The sequence below is a fragment of the Atractosteus spatula genome, chromosome 23 (genome assembly GCF_055471065.1).
Source record: "Atractosteus spatula isolate fAtrSpa1 chromosome 23, fAtrSpa1.hap1, whole genome shotgun sequence".
Lineage (NCBI taxonomy): Eukaryota > Metazoa > Chordata > Actinopteri > Semionotiformes > Lepisosteidae > Atractosteus > Atractosteus spatula.
In genome coordinates this window covers 14,389,778-14,416,571 of record NC_142728.1, presented here as the reverse complement: position 1 = coordinate 14,416,571, position 26,794 = coordinate 14,389,778, and the positions used below count along the sequence as shown (strand labels likewise).

General features: G+C 45.3%; 3 protein-coding genes across 3 annotated transcripts in view; 1 reads left to right on the top strand and 2 right to left on the bottom strand.

The window, feature by feature from the left end:
* Positions 1-950: 950 nt before the first annotated feature.
* Positions 951-8,982, bottom strand: mymk (myomaker, myoblast fusion factor). Its single transcript, XM_088940636.1, has 6 exons — positions 8,085-8,982; positions 6,499-6,613; positions 5,939-6,087; positions 4,397-4,513; positions 3,179-3,319; positions 951-2,081 (listed from the first exon to the last, which is right to left on the bottom strand). The coding sequence occupies exons 1-6, from the start codon at positions 8,217-8,219 to the stop codon at positions 1,959-1,961; spliced, it is 780 nt and encodes a 259-aa protein (XP_088796762.1). The 5' UTR covers positions 8,220-8,982; the 3' UTR covers positions 951-1,958.
* A 1,090-nt stretch (positions 8,983-10,072) lies between these two features.
* LOC148816218 (uncharacterized) lies at positions 10,073-26,780 on the bottom strand. The gene is made up of 3 exons (XM_088940634.1): positions 23,918-26,780; positions 12,562-12,698; positions 10,073-10,563 (listed from the first exon to the last, which is right to left on the bottom strand). The coding sequence occupies exons 1-3, from the start codon at positions 23,984-23,986 to the stop codon at positions 10,467-10,469; spliced, it is 303 nt and encodes a 100-aa protein (XP_088796760.1). The 5' UTR covers positions 23,987-26,780; the 3' UTR covers positions 10,073-10,466.
* adamtsl2 (ADAMTS like 2) overlaps positions 13,059-26,794 on the top strand; it is a 39,888-nt gene continuing 26,152 nt past the window's right edge. Inside the window, exons 1-4 of the mRNA XM_088940635.1 lie at positions 13,059-13,586; positions 21,349-21,454; positions 22,705-22,847; positions 23,507-23,582. Coding sequence (XP_088796761.1) covers positions 21,350-21,454; positions 22,705-22,847; positions 23,507-23,582 — 324 coding nt within the window. The 5' untranslated portion in view covers positions 13,059-13,586; position 21,349. The remainder of the gene's footprint in view (positions 13,587-21,348; positions 21,455-22,704; positions 22,848-23,506; positions 23,583-26,794) is intronic.

The following is a 26,794-nucleotide window of genomic DNA, read 5'->3' as shown; positions in this document are numbered from 1 at the left end:
GTCAGGCCGGGCTGTTAAAATCCAAGAGGTTTCCACCCAGACGTCAACACAGAACGCAAACGGAACTGTTAACAGCCAGTTGAGGGAGGGGTCGTGGCAGTAAAAAAATAAAAATAAAACCAGCCCGCTTGAATGCCCCTCTTCGCAGGGCAGGGATTACACGAATGGGGTGGTAAATCATTTACACTAATATCGAATGTTGCCATTCCACCTTCCTGAGGAACACTGTGTACCCCACAGTGATTCCTTGCCACCCTTACTGACAACAGTGTCTACTCTTAAATCACCAATGCTTCAGCCCATAGCCAATCGCCAGGAGGTGTACACTAACCAGCTGTCACGCCCTAAATGTCCCCATGAAGAACCCCCTGTATTTTCGTTTCCAAAAACTGTTTCTCTACAGCGCACCACTGCACTGAAACACTCACTTGCTCCCTCCCAGGTTGCATCAGTTCAGTCCAAATTCTGTAATATATACACAAAACACAAGAAGGTCACACTACAAGACTTGGGAGAACATCTGCTCGAAGCTGCTGCAGAATCCATTTCTTTGTATTGATTTAAAACAGCTCCTAACCAATGGCGGTCTGATGCGTCGGGAACTTAACCTTCGATAGAACACAGCAAACATTCTTTTCAATTTTCAACGTGGTGCATTTCGGGGTTGGCCCAAGTTTCACATCTCCTGGAGACATGTCAAAATAGGTTTCAATAAGTTGACTTTAGAAATCAAATGAGTTTTGGAGACTGATTACTTTTACGTTTTAAAGAATGAGTATAACTCTTTGCAGTTTAAAGAAGTTACCTAGGAGTACTTCTCTGTGCTTTCTAGCACTCTCAGAATTATTCAGCTGTTCAAACTTTTGTCTTCTGGTATGTAACATGAATTAATTTGAACAGAAATTGTAAGCATGCAGTGAAATATCACACAAGGCTGCATTCAACTTCACTGGTAGCAATTTTAATGTTTTACATTATTTAGATTACAAAACCAATACAAGTCTTAATAATAAATTAATATTTACATTACGGTATTTTACAAAGCCAAAAACGATATTATATACCTGTTATATACAATAGAAAAATCAGGTCATGGGTAATACGCTTACATTCACACCTACAGTACAAGGCTTTGGCACGAAAATATTAATAAGTACATTTTTGGAGGTCTTAAAGCGCTTTTGGAATAATAGGTTTTATGACTAAAGAACTGGAGAGGATTCAATTTCACAAACAGGGCTTTGCAAAACACTGCAAACGAATGTTTGACAATCAGCCTGGGATTTGGAATAAAATATTTAAGTATTTCTTTTACCGTGTGCATGTCACAAGTTCGAAAACACGGAGATGGCTTGCATCCAGCAGTTTATTGCCGAGTGCTCATTTATTTTACAACACGGTGAAAATCTGTTATTTATTTTGAAAAAAGAAATGTTTTTTAAGGTTCTTGCCCTGACAATAACACATACCAGCACTGTTTGGGGGGCGGGAGGGGGAATCATGCATCCTCATTTCAGGGTGCAGGTTTCAACTTTAATCACTTTAAAATAATTTCTTTTTTTTCCCCCAAGTTCCTCGGTACAAGAGCATCCAAAGGCAGATTCTGCAGGGCTCCAGAGTGCCCTCTTTCTTTTGGTGCCAAAGACACGTTGCCAAGCTTAACTGGGCGCTGTATTCTGGCCAGTTTAAAATAAGGTCTTTCAATGAGGTTCTCCTTTTATTTCAAAAGGAAGCACTGGTCTTTGAATGCTCTTTCACGAAGGGACGAGTGTAATTTAACATGCGGTACTGAGCCTTGTAGAGTACGGAGGAGGCCCCAGACAGCTGACTGATTTCAGCTGGGATACTGTCGCTCTCTCGGACTTGCCGCCCAGCGCGCTGACTCTGCTACGGCAGGGCCAGAGTCTGCTCTTGCCCTCTAACCCTCCAACCTTCCATTTCCTGGAGTCTGCGGCTACTTATTTGGATGCTGGCTGGGGATGGTGCAGTGGGAGGCCCCGGTCACAGGCTCTCATCCAGGGACCTTTGATGGACGGCTTCCAAATTGAACGAACCTTGTCTTTCACTGCTGGCTTGGTGACCTGAAACACACAGCAACACGGGTAACGGCTGGCACCCATCACTGGCGTACACCGCCAACGTCCATCGGCCCAGGGGTGACGGCTCAAGAGTTGGGAGGCATGCCGCCCAGCTTTCGAGTCAAGGGGGCCAGATCTGGATCAGAGCTGGTGCTAGAGACGGAAGTCTACTGTACTGGCAGGAGCTGCTTCGTGGTTTCATTATTTTTATGGTCTGAGCTGGTGACTGGAGAGCCAGCAGTTACAATGATGTTGCTGATCTGCGGGTATTCCGACGATGATGGATCCAAGCCATTAATGTTAATTTGCCTGATGCATTTATCCAAAGTACTCATCCACACATACCTATCTGTACCCATTTATACCCATCCTGGGTGTTTATATGACGAGTTCTCAGTTCCAGCCCTAAAGACGACTGGTTACTGGTTAAAATCTTGCCCTGGCTTACCGGGTGTGTGTGGTAAAAAAAACACATTCTAAACTGCAGCTGGTGACACATTTGCCTGCAGTACAAACCAGCCTCGTTTTGGAACATGATACTATATTTTCAACGTGTAGCACCCTGAAAACGAAATATTCCTTCTCCATAAGTTACATTACGTCTGGAAAAAAGCAGAAATCCAACTCATCCACCCATCGCAAATTCCAGACAGGTCAACAATTGATGGTTGTTTTCCTTTTACCGGAGACTACTTGCATCTGCTCAGTGGAAACCTGCCACCAAACACTGCGCCTGGAATAAGGACTAGCAAGCTGGTCAGCCTTGTGATTTAATGCAGGCCTTTGTCTCTTGTACTTCAGCTGAAGATGATAAATCTTTTCCTTTAATCGTTACGAGAAACAAATATGAAAAAAACAAAGGTCAACCATAGCATTTATGCCATCGGTTTGTCCCACTTCGGAATAAACAGGCTCATCGAGACATCCGACCCACAGTTTGAATGGATCAGTTGAATAAGAGCAATAAATCCCTTGAAGAATATTTTAAACCTAAGTGAGATACAGGCAGGTGTTTTTGCGAAGCACAAGCTGTGCCTAGGGTTCTCAATACAGGAGGATCAACTCCTGTCCCGTGGTGATAAAAAAAAAGGACTTCATACACAGCAGCAGAGGGTGTAGCAGTCCAGCTTAGCTGCATTTCTGCCGTTTCCTCCCAGCCGGTTGCTCTTCGGCAGGATGAGGATGAACGCTATGGCCAAAGCCAGGTGGTAGAAGCTGTGGACGTAGGCGTAGTCCCACTCCTGCCGAAAGAGGAGAGCACACAGCGACTGAGACGTGGGGTTTGTTGGGGGGGGGAAGCAGGTGATTTAAGAGCCAAATGCAAAACAATGGTAAAACACGAAGATGCAAACCTTGAAAAGCCAAAGCCAAGAAAAAAAAGGACACACGTAGCTGATTAATTCTATGGGATCGTTCTGCACCGGCCATCTGGAGACAGAGGGCGGATCCACTGTGATGCACTGCAGCAGTGGGAGAAAGGGTGATCCAGGTGAGCAACCGCTGGAAACCCCCTGCTTCCTGATTTTGTATAAAACATAAGCTGACCAGCCGTCTTCTCCCAACCAGTCAGGTGACTGAGAGTGGCAGGTTCCCCCCCCCCCCACAGCCTCCTGGGTAATGTAGTTCAGACAAGAGCTGCCATCTTGTCTGGACTTGCCATCTCCAGGCACAAAATTTACCATGTTGAACTCTCTTGGCTAAGGAATCAGTCTCTGTCACACAAATTCATCTCGTTGTACATTGAAAACAATACCACAAATTATTATAAAACACAACAATTATTCTAAAATAATAATAATAATAAGCACCTAAAATGATATCTTTCTTACAAAGCGCAAGACAACCACACCTTTTATTGAGAGTTCAATTTATAGGTTAACTGTGGTGTTTGTTTCTTATAAATACGTAGCAAAACCCAAAGCAAGCCAGAACAAAAAACAAAGCTTCATTTGAAGTCATCTGCCAACAAGCACGGAAAAAAAAAATTCGGATGAAACTAGGATGTTTATAAAAACCAACCAAGAAAAAAAAAACCCTTCAGGGATTTGAATTCCGAAATCCACAGCCTCCCTTTAGAGAGCATTAAGTAAGGCATATTTTAAGGAGAGCTTCAAGAGTCTTATACTGACTTGTAAAGTAAAACTGAAAAAGGTGTAAATTAATTAGAATAGTGTTCATGTAGACTTTTTCACCAGTTTCTCTGAGCAAACGGGAAAGGTGTCACTGCGGGACACTATTACAGGAGAGAAGGCTATATGGAACAGGGCCGACTGAGAAAACCTGGGAAGCTGTTTGGGAAAGAAGTGAGCTCGCTGTACCTCGAAGTAGAACTTGAGCATGAGGGCCAGCGCCCCGAAACAGAACCCTGGACCCACTTGCTGGGTGTAGACACTCTTCTCTGGATACAGGCCTTTTTTTTCCTTCATCTTCTGGAGCTGGGAAACAAAAATAAAGACAACACTCGAGAGTTTCCAAAGAGCCAGCTGCTTGGCTATTCCAGCTCTTCTTCCCTTTCCTTCCTGCCAGCAGGACTGTTTTGTTATGCTCCACTGGGGGAAAACCAGAAGCAACGTTTCAGGTAACCAAGTTTCTTTCCTGTCTTATATGGTATAATATGGGAGGCTTTTTATTTCCAGACAATACACTGGAGACACTGAAGATAATGATGGTCATACAGAAGGCCCTCTGCACACCTACTGGCTGGACAAAGAACTGACTTCACAAAGGGGCCACCTGTAACTCCCAGGTGTCTTAAATCAGGGAGACCACAGGTCAAGCCCCAAGATCCGGTCCGGATGTTTCCAGTTTGAACCTGGGGCATGTCAGTAGCTGGGGGCCTCTTGGCTCCCAGCAAAACGGCAAACCCTGCAAGCAGGAAGTGACATCAGCAGCCGATACTCCCCACTCCTCCAATTGCTGCAAACTCACCTGTCAGGCAGCCACAGTCTCGCAACCTTCTCTTACACTACGGCAGGAGGAGCCATAAGGTCAAGTCCTAAGCTAGTGGCAGGTCCGGATTGCATACTTACAAAATAACAGAACTGACAATTCCTACATTTAAAAAAAAAGAAACTAGAAATGAGATGTCTAAGCAAGATGTTTCAGCACTTGGAAGACAAAACACTGCAGTTTGTGCACTATTTATTCGTGGTACCTAATACTTAATCAGCCATAATGTTATCTACAAATAGATATTAAAAAAAAAGATAATAGAATAATAGAATGCAATTATTTTTTTGGTAGTAGTTTCTTTTCCTGTTTAATTGCAGACATTTTTCATCAGGGATTGAGGTACGGAGACAGATTTTATAGACTCAAGCTCACCAAAACGTTATGAAAAGCACAACGCAAGCAGTTATTTTCATAAACAAGAGCGAAAGGCGCCAAGTATCTTTTTACTTCACATACAGAAATAAACTGGGCTAATGAGCTCTGGCAGGGCTCTATTTGACAAGTGGTGAGATAATGGATTTCAGGTCACACATTTTTCAGGCACGTCTCAAAAAAGGCTGCTAAAATAATTAAAAGAGGTGTCGATGACAGAAAACATTAAACATGTGGAAATATTTATTGAGGAGGGAAAAAATGAACTGTGTTTAGCTACCATAATGTTTTATAAACTCTTTTGTAACAGAAAAGAAAAGAAAAAAAAAGACATCTCTTTGTATCGCAGCAGCATACCTTACAAATAATAAAATATTTCTTGGTTAATGATTTCTATTTTCAACAGACGTATTCTATTGTTATAACGGAGATGATTGTTAAAACTTTAGATGATGTTTAGCTATGAAAAGGTTGTTTTGAGGTTCGTCCATGAAAGGTGCTGGCAATCAAGGATCAGTACAGAAATGCTTTCATACCCATTTGACCGTAATCATCAGTACAGCTGTCCCAATGGGTCCGGAGTAAACTCCATAGCCCCAGCGGTCTTGGTAGATGCGGACTGCACTCGTGAGGATCCCAAACATGGTGAGAGACGATCTCTTGGGCTCGTCAAAGTCTCCCAGAGCTTCACAGATCAAACAGATTTTAAATTCACACCTAGAACACACAGCTCTGCGTTTTCCATATGAACATGGAAATACAGGTACTGGGACTCAAAGATGGGTTGTCACCACCTTGGGCAAGCACACTACAGTATGGGTCAGACCCACTCGCAAGGGGAGTTATCTTCTTTTGTGCCTTCTCAGGTCGCCAGCAGGGGTCACTAAAACCCTACTTCATTCCAGTCTGATGTTAATACCTGGATGGCTCATTTAGTTGGATTTAAAAGCTGTATCCCCTGTTCTGTGAATACAACTATAAATATCAGTAAATAATGCCGAATTATTTAAATGACATTGCTCTGTTCAAGGGAAAATACAGTTTTATAGTCCTATTTTAAATCATACCAAGTTGGACGTGAGCAAGACGCACTTACCTATAAGAGTAACCCACATTGCGATGGCTGTCCCATAGACACTGAAGTATTCCAGTATCTCGTACTTCATAAAGCACAGGATGGTCAATCCTGGGCCATCGCATGCATGGTAGATCTTAAAAAGAAGGCACAAGGTGTGCATATGAAGAACCATCATCAGAGATGAAGAAAGTAAAAAAGAAACAATACAAGGTCCTTTATGGCTCATTCATCTCATATGAGAACAATTTTATCCCCCCAAAAATAGCAACAATTCCTTTATCATACAACCAATGTACACAGCTAGATGGGTACTTTGCAAGCAAAAGCAAACCTTCCCATGACTGGAACTGTGAGGAGTCCCTGGATGTTCCTAATTCTCTACACGGTGCTGTTACCCCGTTTTTGCTGCTGTGTGAACTGGGTAAAGTACTTTTGGACGAGGATATAACTGGTGTCAAGAATAACAAGACATGCAGGCTCAACACCAACACAGCTGACTGCTTATCAGGCTGACCAAACGTCGTTGTGACTTTTTCTTCATTTTCATTCATTCTTGCAATACATGAGCCGTTAATATGTACTGGTGCTGCACCTTCATTTTTATTTTTCTGGACATCGCAGGGATATTTTCCAGATAAACATGTCCCAGGGACAATGCCCATTTATGCCACTGAATAATTCTAAGTAGGATCTAGTGCTCGATCCACTGCTCTATGCTGCCCCTGAACATTGCTAATGGTGAAGCTGTTGCTCTAGTAGATCTAACTGTGGTCTAAAAGTCAATGAACACAAAGCTGAAATAGGCTGTTTCTTTCACACCTGTCACTAACGCATTCCATTCCAACACTGGCCCAGGTCAGCTGTTCCTTCTAGGAAAAACCCCCAATGCAGCTTGTCTGCATCTTAAACTGCTTGGGTTGACTTCAGCTACGTATGTTTCAAGGCGCAGAGAAGCAACAGAGGTCAGAGGTTTGCTTCAGAACCTTTACCGAAGGCTGTCCTGTTAAGTTCCAAGATATACAGTGGAATATCATTCGCATCTGGGCACGAAGAACCAACAGTTAAAAGGTTCTGGGGAGTTTTGCACTCAAGCTCTTTTCTTCATCTTTAAGGTACAGTCTGTTGCTTCCAAAAGAATTAGGAAACCACAGTGAACGTTCTAAAATAACCGCAAATGGCTCTCTGACTTTAGACCCACCCTATTTTATACCCCTAAAGAACACTGAAAGAAAGCTAGGGTCAGGAGTCACTCATTTATAATCCCCAATGACTATACTTACAATTCATTTTGATTCTTTAGAACATATTACGATCGCAACAATGATGATTAATACAGAGAATAATATTTTTGCAGTTCTGATTTAACACATCTTAAAAGCCCACAGCGTGCCCATTCCCCCCCCCAAAAGACCGATTCGTACCAGGGTAAATCAGAAATATCAGGGGCGCAACCAATCACAACATCACAATCACAGTAGAGCTCAATTAGAATAGTTTTATATAGAATCCATCACTTTTGCGGACCAACTCGAGCTAGAGCTGACCACGAGCGAGGCATGCCCGCTTTCACAACTCACAGTCAGGGCAGACAAAGGGATCCTTACCGCAGCGAAGAACATGGTGAAGAAATAAACCATCGCCTCCATGTGGAACCCACGCTTGGCGGCCACGCTGATGGCGGGCATAAAGGCAAGACTGCTGACAGTGGGCAGCAACATCTTGGCAATAACCGAACCCATCCTGGGTGAATTACAGCACCTCGGGTCTTGACAAGGCTTTCTACAGAGTGCTCAATGGATGAAGCACTGGAGAGAAACTGAAGACTGGGGACGGGCTTCTTCTGGGATGTCAGTGAGTGGGCTACAACAGCTGTGTCAGGGAGCCCTTTAAAATTTAAATGTCTGATCCCTTATATGCAGTGCCATCAGGGATGAAGCAGCTGTTTGTAGGCTGCCAGCATCGAGCACTCCCTTTAAAGATTTTTCAGCTTAGGAATTCCAGAACTCAGAACAGATAAACTGAGTTTTGAAAGCAGAGGAAATAGGTGTACATGAAAAAGCTATACTTATACCGGGATGCTTGATGGTTACACAATATATACATTTCTATTATCAAAAATATTGCAAATTTTCTAAAAGGTGTTTTGATCATTTGTTGTTGATGTTTTATACTGATGGGGCCGTCTGCCTGAGATAAGTCACTTCCATTAAGGAGCATGTGTGAAACCCCAGCCTGGTCTTTTCTGCATTGCCCAGTAGTGCTTTTTCAATTTGAACGGACTTGAAGTTGTTAGCTCACTGTACATGAAAAGTAATGGATATGTTCCTTCCATTTCTCCGCAGGATTCTGCGTTAAGACTCACAACACAAGCTCCGAGTACCAGATGCGCCAAGTTTTGTGTCTTAGTTGGGGATTCTCAGTGGATACACAATTGGATTCATAGCTCCCACAGGTAAGAGTGAAGCAGGAAAACATCTGGGATGGATTAAGCTCTTGCCAGAACCCACTGCGTAGCTCGGTGAGGTCAGGATGCTTATGGAGTGAAAAGAAACGTAGCTGGGAAGAGCTCTGGTTGATCCGCACACATTTTAAAACCTCAGGAGAAGCCAACATCTACTGCAGAATGAAGCCATCCCACTAGCGAAGGCAGAGGCAGCACATGGCCACAACACGGATCGATTTAGGGACTGTCAATGTACTAGAAAAGCTTTTCAACAGCTTTTAAGAGAAGTTGTGGAACTACCAGGGATGCTGTAACAAAGCAATAACTATGGCCATTTTTCAAATGGAACGTTTCAAACCCTGACACAGCCTCAATAAAATGTCAATTGTTTTTGCACCTACAAAATCTGTCGTTTTGAAAACAGTTTGGAGTTCTTCCAATCCTCGAAGGCGAGGAGGGTCTGCTGGTGCCTGGAGCACTGCAGCTGTCTGTGACTGGGCCTTTCGCTGTCCTGGTCAGCTGTCCCACCTGTTCCTGCGAGCACAACCAGCACAGAAACAAAGGGCCCCTCTGTCCGAAATGCAGAATTCGTTGCTGCGTAATACGATCTCCCAGGAAGACCACACCTACGTCACTTGTGAGCTCGGCTGGGAAGACGAAAGCAGCAGAAAGGGAGTTTCTAATTCTGTTTACAAAGTTGTGCGTCTTTGAGCACTGGAATGTGGACACAAGTATCTGCTGGGGTCGAAAGCCGGGATGAGCTAATTTTAAGTGCTCGAATGGATCCCTGGCAGAGAAAGCAGTGGGGAAGGTGAAAGGGAATTTCTTTCTCCACTCTCCAAGACCATCAATCGTAATTGTACTTTCAAGGGTTGCTGGTCAAAGGGCAGTTAAAACTGGTCTACAGCCAAGGGTCACTAACAGTTTACGTTATCCTCAAAGGCGATCTAATCTAAACCCCGTCATTCCTGTCGCATTTTCTTTCATGTTTGCAAATTTTAGCAGAACTGAAAAGCACTTTCCGTCAGAAGCAGGAAAAGCCAACTGGCGTGACATTTCAGCGGCACACCAGAAGTTTCCTTCCTGAAGAAGCCGTACGACAAATTCCCACCTTAAAAAGCAGCGTTATTTCAGGATAACTGTGTGCAAGGGAAATTGTGCAGAAGAACAGCAGACTCTTCTACTTTCCCAGAGCAATGCAGATGGTGAGGAGTCTGGCTGGACACGATATCCAAGTGTGGAACGAAGGCCTCAAGACAAACGTCCTTTGAGGTGCATCTTCCTCTCCATTTAGGAAGTACAGCGCGCGTGCGAGGGATGATTTGTTTGAAACGCGAACGGGGGTTGTGGAACGTTGCAGATGAAGAGCAGCAGCGCTCGGTGACCTCCGTGACCAGCTGTAGCAACGCTGCGCAGAACCCTTTGGGCCTGTCCAAGAACGAGACAGATGAGAAGCACGAGGTGCACGGGTAAAATGTAGCAAGGGCACGCAAGTAGCCAACAGCCTTGGCTATGAAAGGAATCCCGACCACACGCCAGCGACTCACCACGAGAGCTGCATCTCACGACTGCTCTCTTTTCTAACTGGGGTAACAGCTGTTGCCCGTGTGGTCAGGACCCAGTCCTGCAGCATAAATGACCTGCATCAGCAATGAAAGATGCACGAATATGGGTTAGTTAAAAATATATCATACATTAGGGACTTTCTTTCCCAGTCCAAAGACATACAGGTAGGTTAATCTGGGTTTGGGTCAAATTCGCCCTGGTGTGTCTGGGTGTGTCCCATAACGGACTAGCATACCGTCCAGGGAGTATCTGGGAACGTGCCCACTGCTTGCCCGGAATTGGTTGAAGTGGTTTAGGAGATGGCTGGATGGATTATAGCATTCTCGGAATGTAACCTTTATCCTTACTGATCACGGATGGCAGTCTGTTACACTCTTCTCATGCAAATGGGTATTAAGTAGGTCTTACCGTGCTTTTAAAAATGAATAAGATAACTGTAACATACACAGCAACCCATGTCTGTAAAACTTCAGTAAAATACATTGGTTGGGATCAGAGACAAATCTAATTTCTTCTGATTTTTTGTAAAAGGCTAGATGGCAATAATTTTTTAAGACGCTGGCCATCTCTGTTTGGTTGAATTCTGACCTTAAAAAGTACTGATATAACATTAAACTATAGAGGCACTGAACATCAAACGTGCACACGTTAATGAGCCAAGGTGTTTGTGGCTACAAGTTGGATACTGACTGCACTTCTGTATACTTCTGGGTGCCTGAACCACACTGAGTAGCCAAACTAATCTATACCTACAGCATCCAATCCAACCCAATCTGTACACTCAGAAATTGGTCAGAAGCTGAATTTTCATTAATGGTGAATCACAGTTTTTTGTGTATCAAACATAACCAGTATAGTAAAATATTAAGAGCATGTTTTTCTTCAAATGTCGATTTTAGAGAAAGCATTTTTTTTTATCCATGTAAAGTCAATGTTGTCAGTTTGGCTTTGAACTCACACTTGCAAAACGTGATCGCTTTTGTGCTGGAAAAGATCGAAACATTTTTTTCAAGCACACAGGAGGGGGGAAACAAAAAGAGATTAATTCAATCTAAAAGATCCAGAATTACAGTGATGGCACTCCTGCATGACTCAACCAATGAATGTAACTGATCCGGGGTTCGAGTCTGGGTTATACTATCTGTTGTTTGTCAATTGGGACATTCAGCCAATTGTGCATTGGAGCTTAGGAGTGTTTCTAAGATGGGTGGGCTTTAGTGCCCCCCTGTGGAACGTGCCTGCAAGGGCTGCCTCCTGTCAATGACTGTGGGCTCCACCGGGGCACACTTCAGAGGACAGCACACACAACCACGTCAGACCTCCAGCCCTTGCACAAGGGCCACAAGCGCAGCGACCCAGCCCGATTAACATCTGGCGATTCCAAAGTTGGAACGCGTAAAAGCCGATTTGAAATTCATGAAGAACTTCATATTCAAAGAGGAATGTGCAGATGCATTCAAAAAAAAAAACTTTTTTGTTTTTTGCACAAGGGGAGGGAACCCTTTTTATTAATAAACTGTGTGTGCGTTTTAAATTCCATTTTTTTTTGAACATTGTGAAGTCAGATTTCTTCTACGCCAACTTGGAATCGCCAATTAATTTTTTTAATAATACTCTAAACTAATTTAAAATTGTGTCTTGGCTTTGCAGCAACAATTCTTGTTAATACATGGGAGACACGCAGACGTGCTCCACCTACACAGCCCTTTGTCTTCTGACACATTGCAAACTCCATACAGGAGCATTACTGCCAATTGTGAGCCTCTCGCTCATATCACTGCAAGCCTGCAGGCACCTGGGAAGGTCAAAGAGTCGCTGTTTCCGAGATTGGATTTTCCTGCTTAAATAATCCCAGTCCTCGACAGTGGCACCTCTGTACTGCTACTTGGAGAACGCTGGTCACGATCAGTTAGTGAATGGGGCTCGAACCGGCGACTAATGGGGCGCAGAACTCAAGCCCGAGCTTCAAGTGAGCTGACCGGACACAAGAAGCTTGAAAATGTGCACATGTAAGAGGGAGCACTGCAAAGCGGATTCTAGCTTGTGTCGGGTCAGCTAACGGTCTCCCCTACCTCTTCTTCGGTTTCCAGGAGCGCCAGCACCCGGGTCCGGAGCCAGCAGTGCCCTCCGCCTCCGCCCTGCGACCCATCACCGGCCACGCCGCCTCCGGGAGACCTGCATCTGCGCCCTTATTAGATCGGGCGAGCCTCTGAAAAATCAAAAAGCAAACAAGGGTGAGAGCGGATTCTCGGAGCGGCCCGGGGAGCCGACGCATTTGAGCAGACGGTTTCCAAAACGCGGCCTGACCCCCCAAAAAACGTGGCTTTTCCGAGTTCAAAGAGTTTGCCCTCGCGCTCAGTCGCACTCCTGGAAATGCGGTTCAGAGGCGCGACTATGCGCGTCTCTGAGATCCGCACGAGGGCTTTCTGTAAGTCCTGCCTTTGGAATAACAGCTGAAATAAAACAAAAAAAAAAACTGCTATCAACATCAACCTGTCTGTGCGGCTCAAAGAGCTTGAGAAAAAGCCAAGCGTGGTGAATAAACAGCAATAAACGCAGCTCTTGGCCAGAGGAGGCTGTGGTATTAAAACAGCAGGGGAAGGGATGGAAGGGAGGGTGCGGGCTTGCGCTGGTACTTGAGATTTAGGAGGAGATTTGACAGGGGAAGATTAGGGACCAGGAGGCTGCAGGCTGCGGGTCTCAGAGCAAGAGGCAGAGGGGGGAGTCAAGTGGCTGCCTGACTGGGTTTTCATTGGGAAACGGCGACTTCCTCCCTGTCTGTCTGTGAGCTGCTCTCGAAGCTGGAGAGGGCTTGGCTGGGAAAGTCACTAGGGCTCTGCTCCACTCCAAGAAATCAGCAACTCCTTTGTTTTGGCACGGGGAGTTTATGTTTTTTATAGGCGTTGCTTGTGCATGCTGCCACTTTCTTTCCTGCTATTCCTGGGAGGGGAGAGAGGGATGCAGGGCTGCACCTTGCACTTCAACAGCTTGCTGGGCACAGACACAGAGAAGACACCTTCTGAGCAAACGGACAAAGGCAACCCTGCGGCTCAGCCAAGCTCCGATTTTCTCCGACAACCTACAGCCTGCAGTATAGGTGAGTAAATATTTAGATTCTACAGCCTGTGTCTTTTCTGTAGCTCTTGCTCACCAGGAACAGGACTTCACCAATCAATCAATGATCTGTGATTTCATAAAGCAAAGGGGGGGAAAAAAATGTTTGAGGTTGCGCCGAGATCAGATTTTAAACCCAGGGATGAAATATTAGCATACAGGAAATTAAGGCTTCATACTGGGGCAAAACTGATCTCTGGCTGGCTTTTTCACAGCCTCATGCTTCCTTGTGTATCTTTCTGAACAGACAGCACCCATGGGGCTCACAGAGATCACCTCTGGGTGGCTCACAAACTTCAACTGTGAAATAGTGAGCAGAGCTTAATAAAAGTGTTTGCTACTCTGTTTGAAAAAATGGGCATTTTGTGAACTGGATGGGAACAAGAGCTGTGTTTTGATCCATGTTTACGTACGCTAATTTCCCAGCTTGCAAAATAAATGGATTGCAGAAACGTTATATGTGCATGCATTGTAAGTGTTGAACAAAAGCAGGCATTTAATTGACTCCTTTTATGCAGCTCTTAAAAAGTCTGCTAGAATCTCCAGCTAAATGCTGCTTTAATATCCTTCTGTCAGTGGTGCATGCTGGGAAAACGCAGGATACAGCAGAAACATTTAGACACAGCAAGTGAATGATTGCAATGAAGTAGGTGAAGATAAGGAGATGGGAAAAGCTGGACTAAAATGAAAATGCCATCTGCGAGCGCACTAAAGAGCAGATGCAGACTGTGCACTTGCTCTGCAACCGAATCCGACTTTGAAAATATCTTGTGTTGAGCAACAGGTCAAAAAAGTGCCAACACTGTGTAGTGATAGTCTTTTCCCTTACAGAAACAATTCTTTTGTATGTATATACTTAGTGGGATTACACATATTTTTCTTATTTCATGAACTGGAAAAAAAGAATCACATGAAATGATTTGAAATGTCAAATTTGAATGTTTCCAGTTTCTTTGGTAAGTGGCAGATCTTTCCTACTGCAGATGGTCACATTTCAGAGCACTGACTGAGGGGAAAAAAGCACTTGCGATACAGTCTCAAGGTATTTAGTGAGATACCAAATACTTTATTCTACTAGGAATAAAGTTTTTTATTTCTACTATACTAATATAGTTTCCTATTAGTATATCCTACTATATTAATAGGAAAATTACAGAACTGGAATATTCTGTACAAGTGGAAAAACATGGACACAAAGAATTAATATATAAAATGAAATAATCCAGTCAGCATTGTTTGCTGCAATGGTGTGCCACTGATGCAATGATAAATCACGTGGCCTAAGAACATACACAAGATCCCTCTAGCGTGATTTCACCAGCCTTAAACACTGCTTGAGCTTTTACTGAAGGTGACTGAAGAAAGGCAGCTTCAGACATTATGAATAAAACTCAGATGCGCAATGTTTTACCGTTTCGAACGCGTCTTCTGAAACAAAGGAGACCAAGAATGCAAAGGCTAAACAAACAGAAATCGCAAAATATCCCCGACTTTCCAGATGAGTATCCCAACACAACATCGAGATAAACAGGAAACACTTGGGCTTTGGTCACAAAAAGATCTGTGTATCGAACGGTAGGAATGGGACAGCGGACCATTTCCTCCAGAGAGCAAAGCAACCCGATTGCACTTGAGGACTTGAAAAATGTTTGCTGAACTCCACTGCCTGGAAATGGGTTGATAATAGTTGAAATTTCGAGACTTTGAGCACCATCCAACCAGTTTTCACCCAACAAACCGCCACTAAGACATTGTTTTATAGTATATATGGTTTGTGCAGCCAATAATATAAAATGATATAATATAACGATAAAATAATGATATAGTAAAAGGATGTAATATAAAATGATGTAATAACTCACATTGTTTAATTGTACACCTCTTTGACAAGTCGTGGAATGCAGGAAGCCTATGAAATAAAATGATTATACCCTCTACGCCTTTAAGAGGTCTGGGCTATTGAGTCAGCATCAGGGCTGCTCATGATGAACGCTGCCAGAGTGAACAATTCGCTTAACGAGGACGCTGGGCTCACAAACCACTGTAAACTTAAAACAAATGGGGGCATCGCAAGCAAAAACAAGAACCCTGTTTTGCTGGGCGGACAACGATGCAGGAGTGTGCCCCGAGACTTCCAGTTCAGAACAAAACAGGAGGAAAAGGGGAGAAATCAATGCAAGGAAATGCAGATCCATAAAACGCAGGATGGCTCTGACACATGGTCCCCGGGGAACTCCAGATCGGACTACGATCGATCTCTTCAATTCAACCAGCTCGCCACATTAAGAACAGAATGCCATCTAGTTTCCTTCAAACATAAAGGTGCATGAACAGCACACTAGGAAATTCAAAGTGTGGGGGGATCTTTGCAGTATGAGTTAACGAAAGAAATCTGTAGGCGCATAGTGAATACTTGATCAGTTTCAGAAGCACGGTTCTAAAGTAAAGGTAATGGAGGCTTCAGCTGAGACAGTACATCTACTCCTCCATGAACCCCCAGGGAGACCTTTGTCAGTTGTCTACTACCGACTAGTCAAATGCCCGCTGTCATTACTTTCAATGAGGAGGTCAGCTCTATGCTGTGGTAACCTTCAGGTAAAGAGGAGGAAGGAGTTTTGCCCAGTTTTCAAAAGGAAAACAGGTCTATCGCAACAGAAATAGAAGGTCACTTACACAGCTGGGATAACGGTAAGATGTCACAAGCATGACAGTCCATCAGCCTCAGCGCTTGTGGAGTGGAGTGTCCAGAAAAGCGTTATTCAAGTGTGTAAGCAATTATCCTCCATTTTATAACTGCGTCTTTCAGTTCAGGGTTACAGGGGAGGTGCAGCCTATCCCAGCAAACAACAGGCACAAGGCAGGGTACGCTCTGGACAGGACGCTAGTCCAATACAGGGCACAGAGACACACAAACACAAAGACGCACATACTCGCACCAGGGGAAAGTTTCTCAGAAGCCAATTAACCTGCCAGCATGTCTTTGGACTGTGGGAGGAAACCAGGGCACCTGGAGGAAACCCATACGAACACCGGGAGAACATGCAAACTCCACACAGACAGCATCCCTGGTCAGGAATTGAACCCCGGGCCCCAAGCATTAATTCCTGCAAAAACTGAAGGACATCAATGGACCTTTTGCATAGTGAAGGCATTAGCCTTTCAAGAGCAGATACTGGGACATAGAAATCTAGCATTCTTGTGCCAGCATATAAGTCCATTACCTGAAAGAAGGGGAGTTAGCGATCAAGCTTGTACAGTTGGAGTACAGCAGAGACACAGGATAGCATGCAGGTCTTTAGGATAAAAACCGACGTAGCAAACGGGATACCTCCATTGATTCAAGAAGCTCTGCCCAGATCTTGGGGACGGCAGTACAGTGAGGCTTCAGGAATGAGGCAAATTTACTCTGTATCCTCTCCTGGAAACTGCCAACCAGGGGGTGCAGCTAGTTTTGCCAAAAGCAGAATTTAATCAGCTAAACAGATGCCTGAAACCATACTCCTTGCCTGATCTATAAGGGGAGGAAAAGCTTGCCTTCCACTGTTGCGCCAGACATTAAGACCCTCTCCAAATGCGTCTTCTTTCATTTTCAACCACAGAATCGAACCCGTTTTAATTCAAGAACTGGTCCCATGATCCAGGGGATCTGAAATTTCTTTGACATCACTCACTGTGGTCCCCAGTGTGATCGGCTCATTATACTCTACAAGCCCTGTTAAACTCTAGGATAACTTCTCAGATGTTCGGCAGTATCAGTTTTAGTGCTTTTGGCATTTCTTCTTTCTTAGTTGGGGATCACGTTTTCAAGAGCTTCCCTTTGTTCCACAAAATTGTCTGAACTGCAATAGACCATCCAAGGGTATAAAGCCACCATCATATTTCTAATGCTCCATCTCTTGATAAGCAAATCAAACCACTTTTACAGATATCAGGGGGTTGTGAGGGTAGAAAAAACGGTCAGCCCCCAACCTTCTGCTGCATTCAAAGACATACCAAAATAGAGTCGTTTTGATCACCTGTATTTGATCAAAACCGAGGAGGGCACAGGTATGCAGGCAAGAAGGAAGCACGATCCCGTAAAACTGTGAAAACTGGAAAAGGAAAGGGGTTAAAAAACTGAAAAGCGTTTGGGTGCTTTCTGCAGCTTCGCAGGACACTGTGCTCTCCGTGTCTGAAAATGAAGTCCCTCCGAGAGAAACACAGGGGGATCCAAGCTGAATCCCTCAAGGCCTGGGGGGTGGGGGGCGGGGGGCAGATTAAAGAGGGCTCTGTTTATTATAAATTCCTGCTGCGTCTGACCAAGGGGTGCAGGGGGGTGGGGTGGATGCTGGGGCCGCGGCCCGAGAATCCTGAGAGAAAAACTAGTGTCTCTGTTGCGAGAGGCAGCCAGGGCCCAGGACAGTCTGAACTGTCTGTAAAAGCCTGTGTTTTGCAGCTGGCGATCCTCCAGCTGTGTCTGGGAGTTTAATGAACTCCAGGTGTTCCTCGGGGAAGTTTAAGACACCTGTCACCAATATTTAATGCCCGGAAAACCCAGACTGCAAATAGAGCTAGACGATCTGTTTGCTTATTTTAAGAAGCCTACCTAACGAAAAATGTGTGTCTGGGGAGGAGGAGGAGGAGGTGGGAGTTTGTGAGAGGGAAGAGGGTGATGAACCATCTGTATGCTTATATATCTCTTGCAATAAACCATTGTGTCTTCAGAAGCAGACACAAGATCTTCAACAGTCTATGGACCCATTCTTACCTTCCTGAACAAATAAAGCCCCATCTGTGAAAATGGTCACAGGGCCTTAATATTTCAAGAAAACCTTAACCCCTCCCCCTCCTGGAACTTTTTAAGCTAAGCCCCCAAATCCGCCAACCCTGACCAGCTTTCAAAGCCAAATCTAAGTCGATATATGAAATGCAAAGGTAGCTAATTTGTTGTAGAATTACGTATCGCGTTCTGCCGCCAGGATCGTTCGCAAAAGGATCCTTTTGTTTTAATTTACACAACAGACCGAGACATCAAAAGTTGTTCCTAAAGAGCAAAAGAGAATCCATATGCGATTTCTGGTTGAAAAAAAAAACTCATTTGTTACAAGACGACAAAAATAAGTGAGTCATTCAAGACATCTCAGAAAGCCTTGCAGAATTGTCTATCCGTGCTAATATTTGTTCATAATAACTCAGTAATACCCCAGGCAGCAACTTTAGCACAATTTTTGTTATACAAGCCATTCTGCATCTAGAGAAGTATGTTTCTTTTCTCATTTGAAGTGTATTTTTAAGACTTTGAAACAGCAGGCATTTAGAAGTATGTGGCACTTATCCACAGTGACGCAGCCCAGGTCAGATGACGGATCAGCTAAGGGCCTATTGTGTACCTGCGTCCAAGTTTTCCGCAGGAAATAACAACCCTACAGAAGTCCAGCTCCGTGTTTCTTCACAGCGAACTACAGCAGCCCCTCTTAATTTTTCTGTGATGTCTGACATTGCTTGTTCTCGGTCTTTTAAATATCAGGACCAGCCGCCATCAAATAAGGCACTCTGGCCCCTGCGAGCAGTAGAGACAGCCTGAGGACGAGGACGCCCGTGTATCTTAAAAGGTTCTGAAATATCGGGGGCTCAAACCTATTTCGTTCTGCCAGCAGAATGGCCCTCTGCGGAGGTTTTGTGTTGCACGTACAGGTCCCACCTTTCCAGGTCTACTAGGGGATGGAGATGTGGGGGTTGCTTTAGGCCAGGGAAGATGATGGAATGCTTCAAACCACACAGTTCCTACCACAGAGGACTCCCGATCATCAGGAGTTCCTAACATTACTAATACTTTGGCCAAGGGACTGAATAGCACCTTGGACAGAAAATGACCCTTGAGGTACTTTACACCAGGGAAAATGACACTCAAAGACCTGCATTACCGACGCAGATTCTGAAGCAATCTGGGAGGACATCCCCAACGCAGGGAACTTGATTATCTGGAGACCTACTGCCCAGCGTTTGCAGTCACACTCTCAATGAGCCAAGAAGTCTTAAGTCTCGAAATTGCATGGGGCTCACAGCTCAGGTTCAGAATTAAACCATCTAGATGAGTGCTTGGGATTCTGTACAATCAAGGTCTTTAATCTTTCGCATAACCTGCTCCAGAAAATGACACACAAAGATTTGTAGCTAAGGAGCCTGGACCAAACCCTTATAACTATCTTCTTGTATCTGCGGATTTAAGATTAAAACCAGAGAGACAGTGATGTCACAGTCTATACAAACAGTCGGGAAGCCTACAGCAATCAGACAGGGTGAAACTTCAGTATGTGTGCCTCTTCTGCTACTGTGAAGGATCAAACACAATTGAAGCTGACAAGGAAATTAATGGAGTGGTCTGGGAGGCTCTCACAGATTTGAACCTCCCAGTAAAAAGTTCCCTTGACTGCCTAGATATTGTAGAAATTTAAAGGGGACTGACACCACACATGCTTCAAATTTTTTACCACTAAAGGAGTTTATTTTCTGCCCTTCTTTTTTTACTTTTAAGACTATAAGTGCAACACAGTAATCAAATTATTTGTCCAGGTCTTGGATTTGAAAAGGAATTATAAATTGTTGTTTTTTTTTGAGCACTCGGTTTGTGTAGAAATTTTCCAACCTGCCTGATCTAATACAGGAGCTTCCAGCCTTTTCTTTCTTCCCAGGTCGACTCTCTCTGTAAGGACACCCAATATAAAAACACAATCATTCTAGATAATAGCTACTTTAAATAAGATGGCAACAGCAAATACACATTGACTGCTCTCTCCTGTGCCAGAGCACTGAATTTCCACACTGCAACTCGGAGCGACTTAGGGGTGAGCGGTTTTGCTTTAGGGGAGTCTTAGGTGGGAACCTCTGAAGTAAGATTTTTTTTTTGTTTTATAAAAATAGGATTTTTTTTCTTACTGAGGTTCCAAAGCAAAAAGATCAAACACAACAGCCTTACTCTTTGGAAGACCCCAGACTGGATACTACTGACATACCTCCTAGTGCCAAAATTAGAATCTGCACAGCCCTTATCATCGTCGGACACAATATGAGGAAGACTGGTTCCTTGCCATGTGGAAACTGAAGCTTGATCATTCTGCAAAGACCCTCAGAGCCATAATATTGTACTAGTTTTACTATGGGACCATTAACTTCCTGCTGCTAAGTCAACCACTGATAAGCATCACTCTCATTGGTTTGCGTATGCTAGCCAACTCAACTCGGGATTTTAACAGCTGTGCCATGCACATCACGAGTGTCTGATCTCCACAAATGAGAGTCAAGCCCGTCACAAGCCTCTCTCCCTTGCTTCAGGGACGCTGACCTCGCCCGAGAGACCCGGGGCGTCTCATTTTACCAACACCAGCTCGCGCCACCTTCACATACATGCGCGTGCACAGAGGAGTCGTTATCAGTGAGCCAAGACGATTAACAAATAGAGATTTGTGTTTCAACTTACAAGTATTAGGGTTCTTTATTATACACGCAACCAGCTTGGAATGGCCTTATCCTTAAAAATCATTATTTGAAGGCTCATCTGGCAGTGGTTTGCTCACGACCGAATGAGAGACACACAAGCTGGCCGCAGAGACGTTGATCGTACATAAAAAAAGGAATAAAGAAAAGATGAAATCACGATGGGAGCCGAAAGGGATTGGGCTGGAGGGTACCCAGAATCTCTTTAAAAGAACCTCCCCCTCTGACTCAGCACCCTTGGCAATCACTCCCCTCTTCCCCCTTGTCTTCAGGATGTGCGTCTGTCAATGGGCCCGTTTTCCAGAGACCTGCCTGGTCCTGCTGGGAGTGCTGACTCTCACTCTCTCCCTGGGAAACCTCTCGGCCACTGGAGGACAGGTACGGAGCCACGCTTTTATTTGACATTTATCAGACAGGTCACCTCGTCTGTGGCCATCGACCCTCAACCCTTCACAGCCGACCACTGCAGACTCGCTGTGTATGTGAAATAAGATTATTCTGCCATTTACGGAGTACAATGTTGTCTAGCCATCCATGATTAAGCCATTACTCAAAAAGGGCCATAGTGAGGACAGAGCCTTGACCCAGTAGGCACGGGGTACAAAGAGATACCACACCAGTATACCACTGGGGACACCTGCTCATTGCAAGGCACATATTTAGATTTAGATCACTTTATTGGCTATATACAATTTCTTGTATTAGGACTTTGTCTTTTTCACATACCCCAAACAGGGAGAGAAGCTTGGGGTCAGAGCGCAGGGTCAGCCATTTATATGGCGCCACTGGAACAGCTGGGGTTAAGGGCCTTGCTCAGGGGCCCAACAGAGTAGGACTCCTCTGCCGGCTGCGGGATTTGAACTGGCAACCTTCCAGCCACAGATGCAGAGTTGATGAACAGCACTGAGCCATTTGCAGGGTGCCACAGCTCTTCCGTTTGCAGCTCTTTGCATAGGTGCGAAATAAATGACATTTGGAATTATTCATGATCGCTGGCGGTGCAGTACCGCCCTCTGGACAGCCACGCGATGCTGGTGTTCTGACCGAGTAAAACGAACACTGGCCTCGCGTGCCGAGATCGCCGGCGCTGTTCACAAACAGAGAACACAACAGACTGTTCTGCCCCTGATCCTCTGGCAAGCGGTACCGCCCTGTTAAGGCAAGGACCACTAGACTCAAGAACAGCTAACTGCAGGGCCTTAATACACATCTGCACTACGCACGTTATACACCATTAAGCATTTTGTTTTCTTCTGGTCTCACTACTACATATTTAATTATGTTGCCACAACATATTTATTGTTCCCGTCTTCTACATTGTGTGGTGTTGTCTGTTGCACTGTGTGCGTCCCGAGAGATCACCGCGATTAAGAATTCCAATGTATGCGTACATATGGCGATAAACTACTGCTGCTCCCACTGCTGCTCCCACTGCTACTCCCACTGCTACTCCCACTGCTACTCCCACTGCTACTCCCACTCTACTCCCACTCTACTCCCACTCTACTCCCACTCTACTCCACACTGGTTTGGCTCTTCTCGAGAGGTGAAGGCCTCGCTAGGCCTGGCAGGGGGAGCCGAGCCCAGCGGGGCAGCACTGACGCGCGGCGGCGGTGCCCGTGTTGCAGGAGGACACCCCGGCCTCAAACAGCCTGGAGGACGACTCGGAGGTGACGGCCTACTGGTGGGGGGAGTGGGCGAAGTGGACGGCCTGCACGCGCACCTGCGGCGGAGGGGTCAAGTCCCAGGAGAGACACTGTCTCAAGCAGAGGTACGGGCCTCTGCACGGGCCGCCATGCACCTCGGGACTCCCGCTGGCCTGGTCCAGGTCCCCTTAACTCACCGATCACCACCAGGTTTCAGATCCAGCCAATCAAGGCTACATTTAAAGTCATTTTCTCTTCCCGAAAGAAGAGACCTCTTCCTGAGCTTTCGGCTACTGGTGATTTAAGAAGATCTACAAAATCTGTTGACCGGTTTCCCCCCCAGAGCCAGGCTCGTAGGAACCCAGGTACAGCAGTCATCACACAGTCATGATGCGCAAGAGCTTTGATCCACTGTAATGTACCGTCCAAGAAACAGAGCACTGAGTTAACCAAAGGAGGACAACAACAATAATACGAATGAAAAACTTGCCGAGTAAATTCTGCAATCTTAAAACCAAATCAAAATGAATAAAAACATGCACATTTCAATGAGGTTTAGACACCTTTCACAAACACAATGACATTGCTTATTTCATCTCATCATCCAGTAATTTTGCGATGTTTTCCTTCCAGAAATACTGACGGATGCCGTTTAGTGGTGCGGCGGTGGAAGTGTACCCCGCGCCCCCCTTTTTTCCCCGGTTTCAGTTATAATGAAAAATAAGAGACGTCTAAAAATCAATGAGGAATTTAGCCATCTCTTCCCTTTTAATTTTATCCAAAGGAAGAAAACCGCTGTGGGAAAGGAGAACATGACCTGCACTGGCACCTCAAAGAGATACCACCTCTGCAACATCAAGGTGAGGACGATCAGGCACCACAAATCGCCCCCGGTTGACCCTCAGCGCGCTGCTGAACCTTTCAGTGGTGGGTTGTCTTTTCTGGCAAACGCATGGTTCACGAAACCAGCCAGACCTGTGAACACATGACGTCCCCTGTCAAACAAGGGGCCATAACTCAGCCATTCATGTATCCATTTTCTAACCACTTCATCCATTTAGGGTGCTGGGAGAATCTTGCCCCCACGTCAAACAGGCGCAAGGCAGGCTACACCCTGGATGGGACACCAGTCTGTCGCAGGGCACACATAAACACGCACACCTGGGTCAGGTTTCCCAGACGTCAATTAACTCACCCAGTATGTTTTTGGATAACCTCCAGTTGATACTGGTAACATCTTGGCCTCATGAGGTTGATCCAGCATTGGTGAGTGAACTGTGGTTCCAGAATTGATGACTTGACACTATAACGGCAAACTACCGTTCATGCTTCTTTTGACTGTCAACTGCCACAGGGCTGCCAACAACCAGCCTCCTGGTTCTCAACTTTGTCCAAATGAATCGTTGAATTTTTACTACCTAACAGGAAAAAAAAACAGGGTGCATTTCACTTTGGTGTATGTGCATCTTCCTGAGTGGTGAGCTTAACAAAAAAAAAAACATTTTTCTGGGAAACCAGGCTGTAGTACTATGCTGTCTAGCGGCCTGGCTACCCTTATCTTCAAGCCACCTGCAAAGGTACAACTTGTTCTTTGAAAGGAGACTGAAACGACGGCTTAAACATTCTGTTTGTGCACTACAAAGCTGTGCCACAAGCCTGGTCGGTCTTCAAAGCGGTCCCGTCATCTTGGGCAAAGCCGCGTGAGTCTGACAAGGTGAAGCCTGAAGCGCAGAACAGAAATCGGAGGTTAAGAAAAAATGTTGGTTACCTTCCAAAGGTTGTGTTTGGTTCACCTCCCCTCACCGAACAGGCCCGAGTTCTCTGCTGCCCAGTCCCAGCTGTGGCTGGCGGCCAGGGCACTGCGTGTTGCACAGACAGGGCCCCTCTCCCTCTCGGCCAGGGAGGGGGCAGGAGAGGAATGCACCTCCTGCAGCTGCAGCATGCGTATAAGGGCTGAGAAAGGCGGCGGCAGGCGGCTGGGGGAAGGGTGTGTGTGTGTGGGGGTTAGAGTACTTAAGCTGGGCTCTGCAGAGAAAATGAGTCAGCAGGTGCAAGAGCGCACCTGCAGCCAAATGTTACATAAACCCCCTCCCGTTCCCTCTTTTTAACTCTTGAGAGACGAGAGCCTCACTTAATGTGGAGCCGAGCCGAAGCTGTGCTTTCGGGAAGGCTGACCACCCCCCACCTCTCGTTACGTTTTTCCCCCCCAACATTTTTCCTTTTCAGCAAAAATCCCAGCAAGAGCCTCGCACTGCGTGTGCGCTGCACCCCGATAACGCTGAAAGCTGCTCCGATTGCTGCTCCACAAGAGTCGGGGGGTTAAGGCTTCGCAGCATCAGGGGGACGAGAGAGATCCTTCGAACGGAAGCGTGTGTGTGTGTGACTCTCCCTCTCTCCGTATAAAGCCGACGTCACGTTTTCTGGGGCGGCAATCGCCACCTGCCCCCACCCCGCTCTGAACCGAAAGAATTCTTGAAACTACCGAGACGGCATTAACTCTGTCTTCTGTGCAGTGACCAAACTTTGCAAGCAGAAAGGAACTTGGATCGGGGTGAAATTTCAGTGATCACAATGGGGTGCCTGTGCATTTTCGTTGAAAGCATCAGTTCCATCCTTCAGGTGCTGGGGGAGGCGAGCTTGATGCTTCCCAACCCGAAAAACCGCCTCATGGATTTAAAACTAAACCATTATCGAGCCATTATGCCAGGTGCCCAGTAAATGATGTTACAGATTCTGCAGGTGCATGCGACAGTGGAAATCCTTGAGGACCTGCAGGACTTCTGTTCATTAAAAAAAGACAGCATCAATGCAATATTTTCAGGTTCCTGGGTGGAGTGAAATTTGTACCGAAATATTGGCTCCTGACCCTGGAAAAGGGAACAAAAGGCATCGGGTTGCTAGGATGTAGATTTAAAACTCAGATCCCCTGTGATCAGGAAGCCTGCTACCCTACAGAAGTGCACAACTTGGGGTGCCCACCACTGCATTTCCACAGCAGCAATAACTAGCAATAATAAGCAATATCTTATTCCTTTAGTGTCTTGTGGCAGACTTTCAATGTCTTTGTTTACGCTCCCTAAGCCTCTGGGCAGCCAGGGACCAAGTTGAACGCACTGGTGTGTAATCACCGTACTGCACTCACAGCCACGCACACCGACGGCGGACTCTCGGCATCAAAGAGCAGCAGCAGAGGGGCTCTGCAGAGTCTCCCGCAATACATGACTGAAAACTGCATCCCACAAAATTCCAACAGTCGGCAATTTACGCATGAGGAAGCCTGCAGACCTTAGAGCACAGGTCCTTTTTCCCCCCTCCTTTATCTAAACATTTTATCGCAATCACAGCGCTCCCCAGGGCATTGCGTCCAATCTGTGGCAGACTAGACTTGCAGGGCTGAAATGTATAAACGTAGTATCAGTATGTCTGAAGAAATGTACATGTAGTTTATCTCAAGTCTAAACATCAAATGAACCACAAGAGGGGACTTATAGTAAAAAAGAATGGGCAAGTCGTACCAGATCTCAGATGGAAAATAATCAAATCAGTTTTTTAGTAAATCTTACTTTGCCTCAACGGTCATGATACTACGAAGGGAAACTTCTTACTTTAAAGATAACAGACACTTATAGTTTGCTGATTAGGATACTTTATAGTATGCCGAACACCTCTGCAATGTAAGTAAATTGTAAAATGACAGCATGCAACTACACCATGCAATTACTGTACAGCAATCCACAGAAAGTGGAAAAAAAAGCAAATGATGGGATGAAAAGCTTGGATCAACTGGCTCCTGAAAACCTGATGAGCTACACGGCCTGCTGTTGTTTACAAACATTCTTATGCTCTGAGATAATGAAGTCCAGGCTGATATGAGACGTTTAGTCACCAATGCTGGAAAGCTATACGTAGTTGTTATGGAACTTAAATTTGCCTTAATGCAGGAGAAATAAATCCTACGAGAATCTTGCCAAACACCCTGTAAGATACAGAAGGTCATGTTAACCCTTATGCCGCAATCGGGAAGGTATCAAGAGTGTCTTATTTGAGTGAATCTACTCTGTCGAAACGCAGA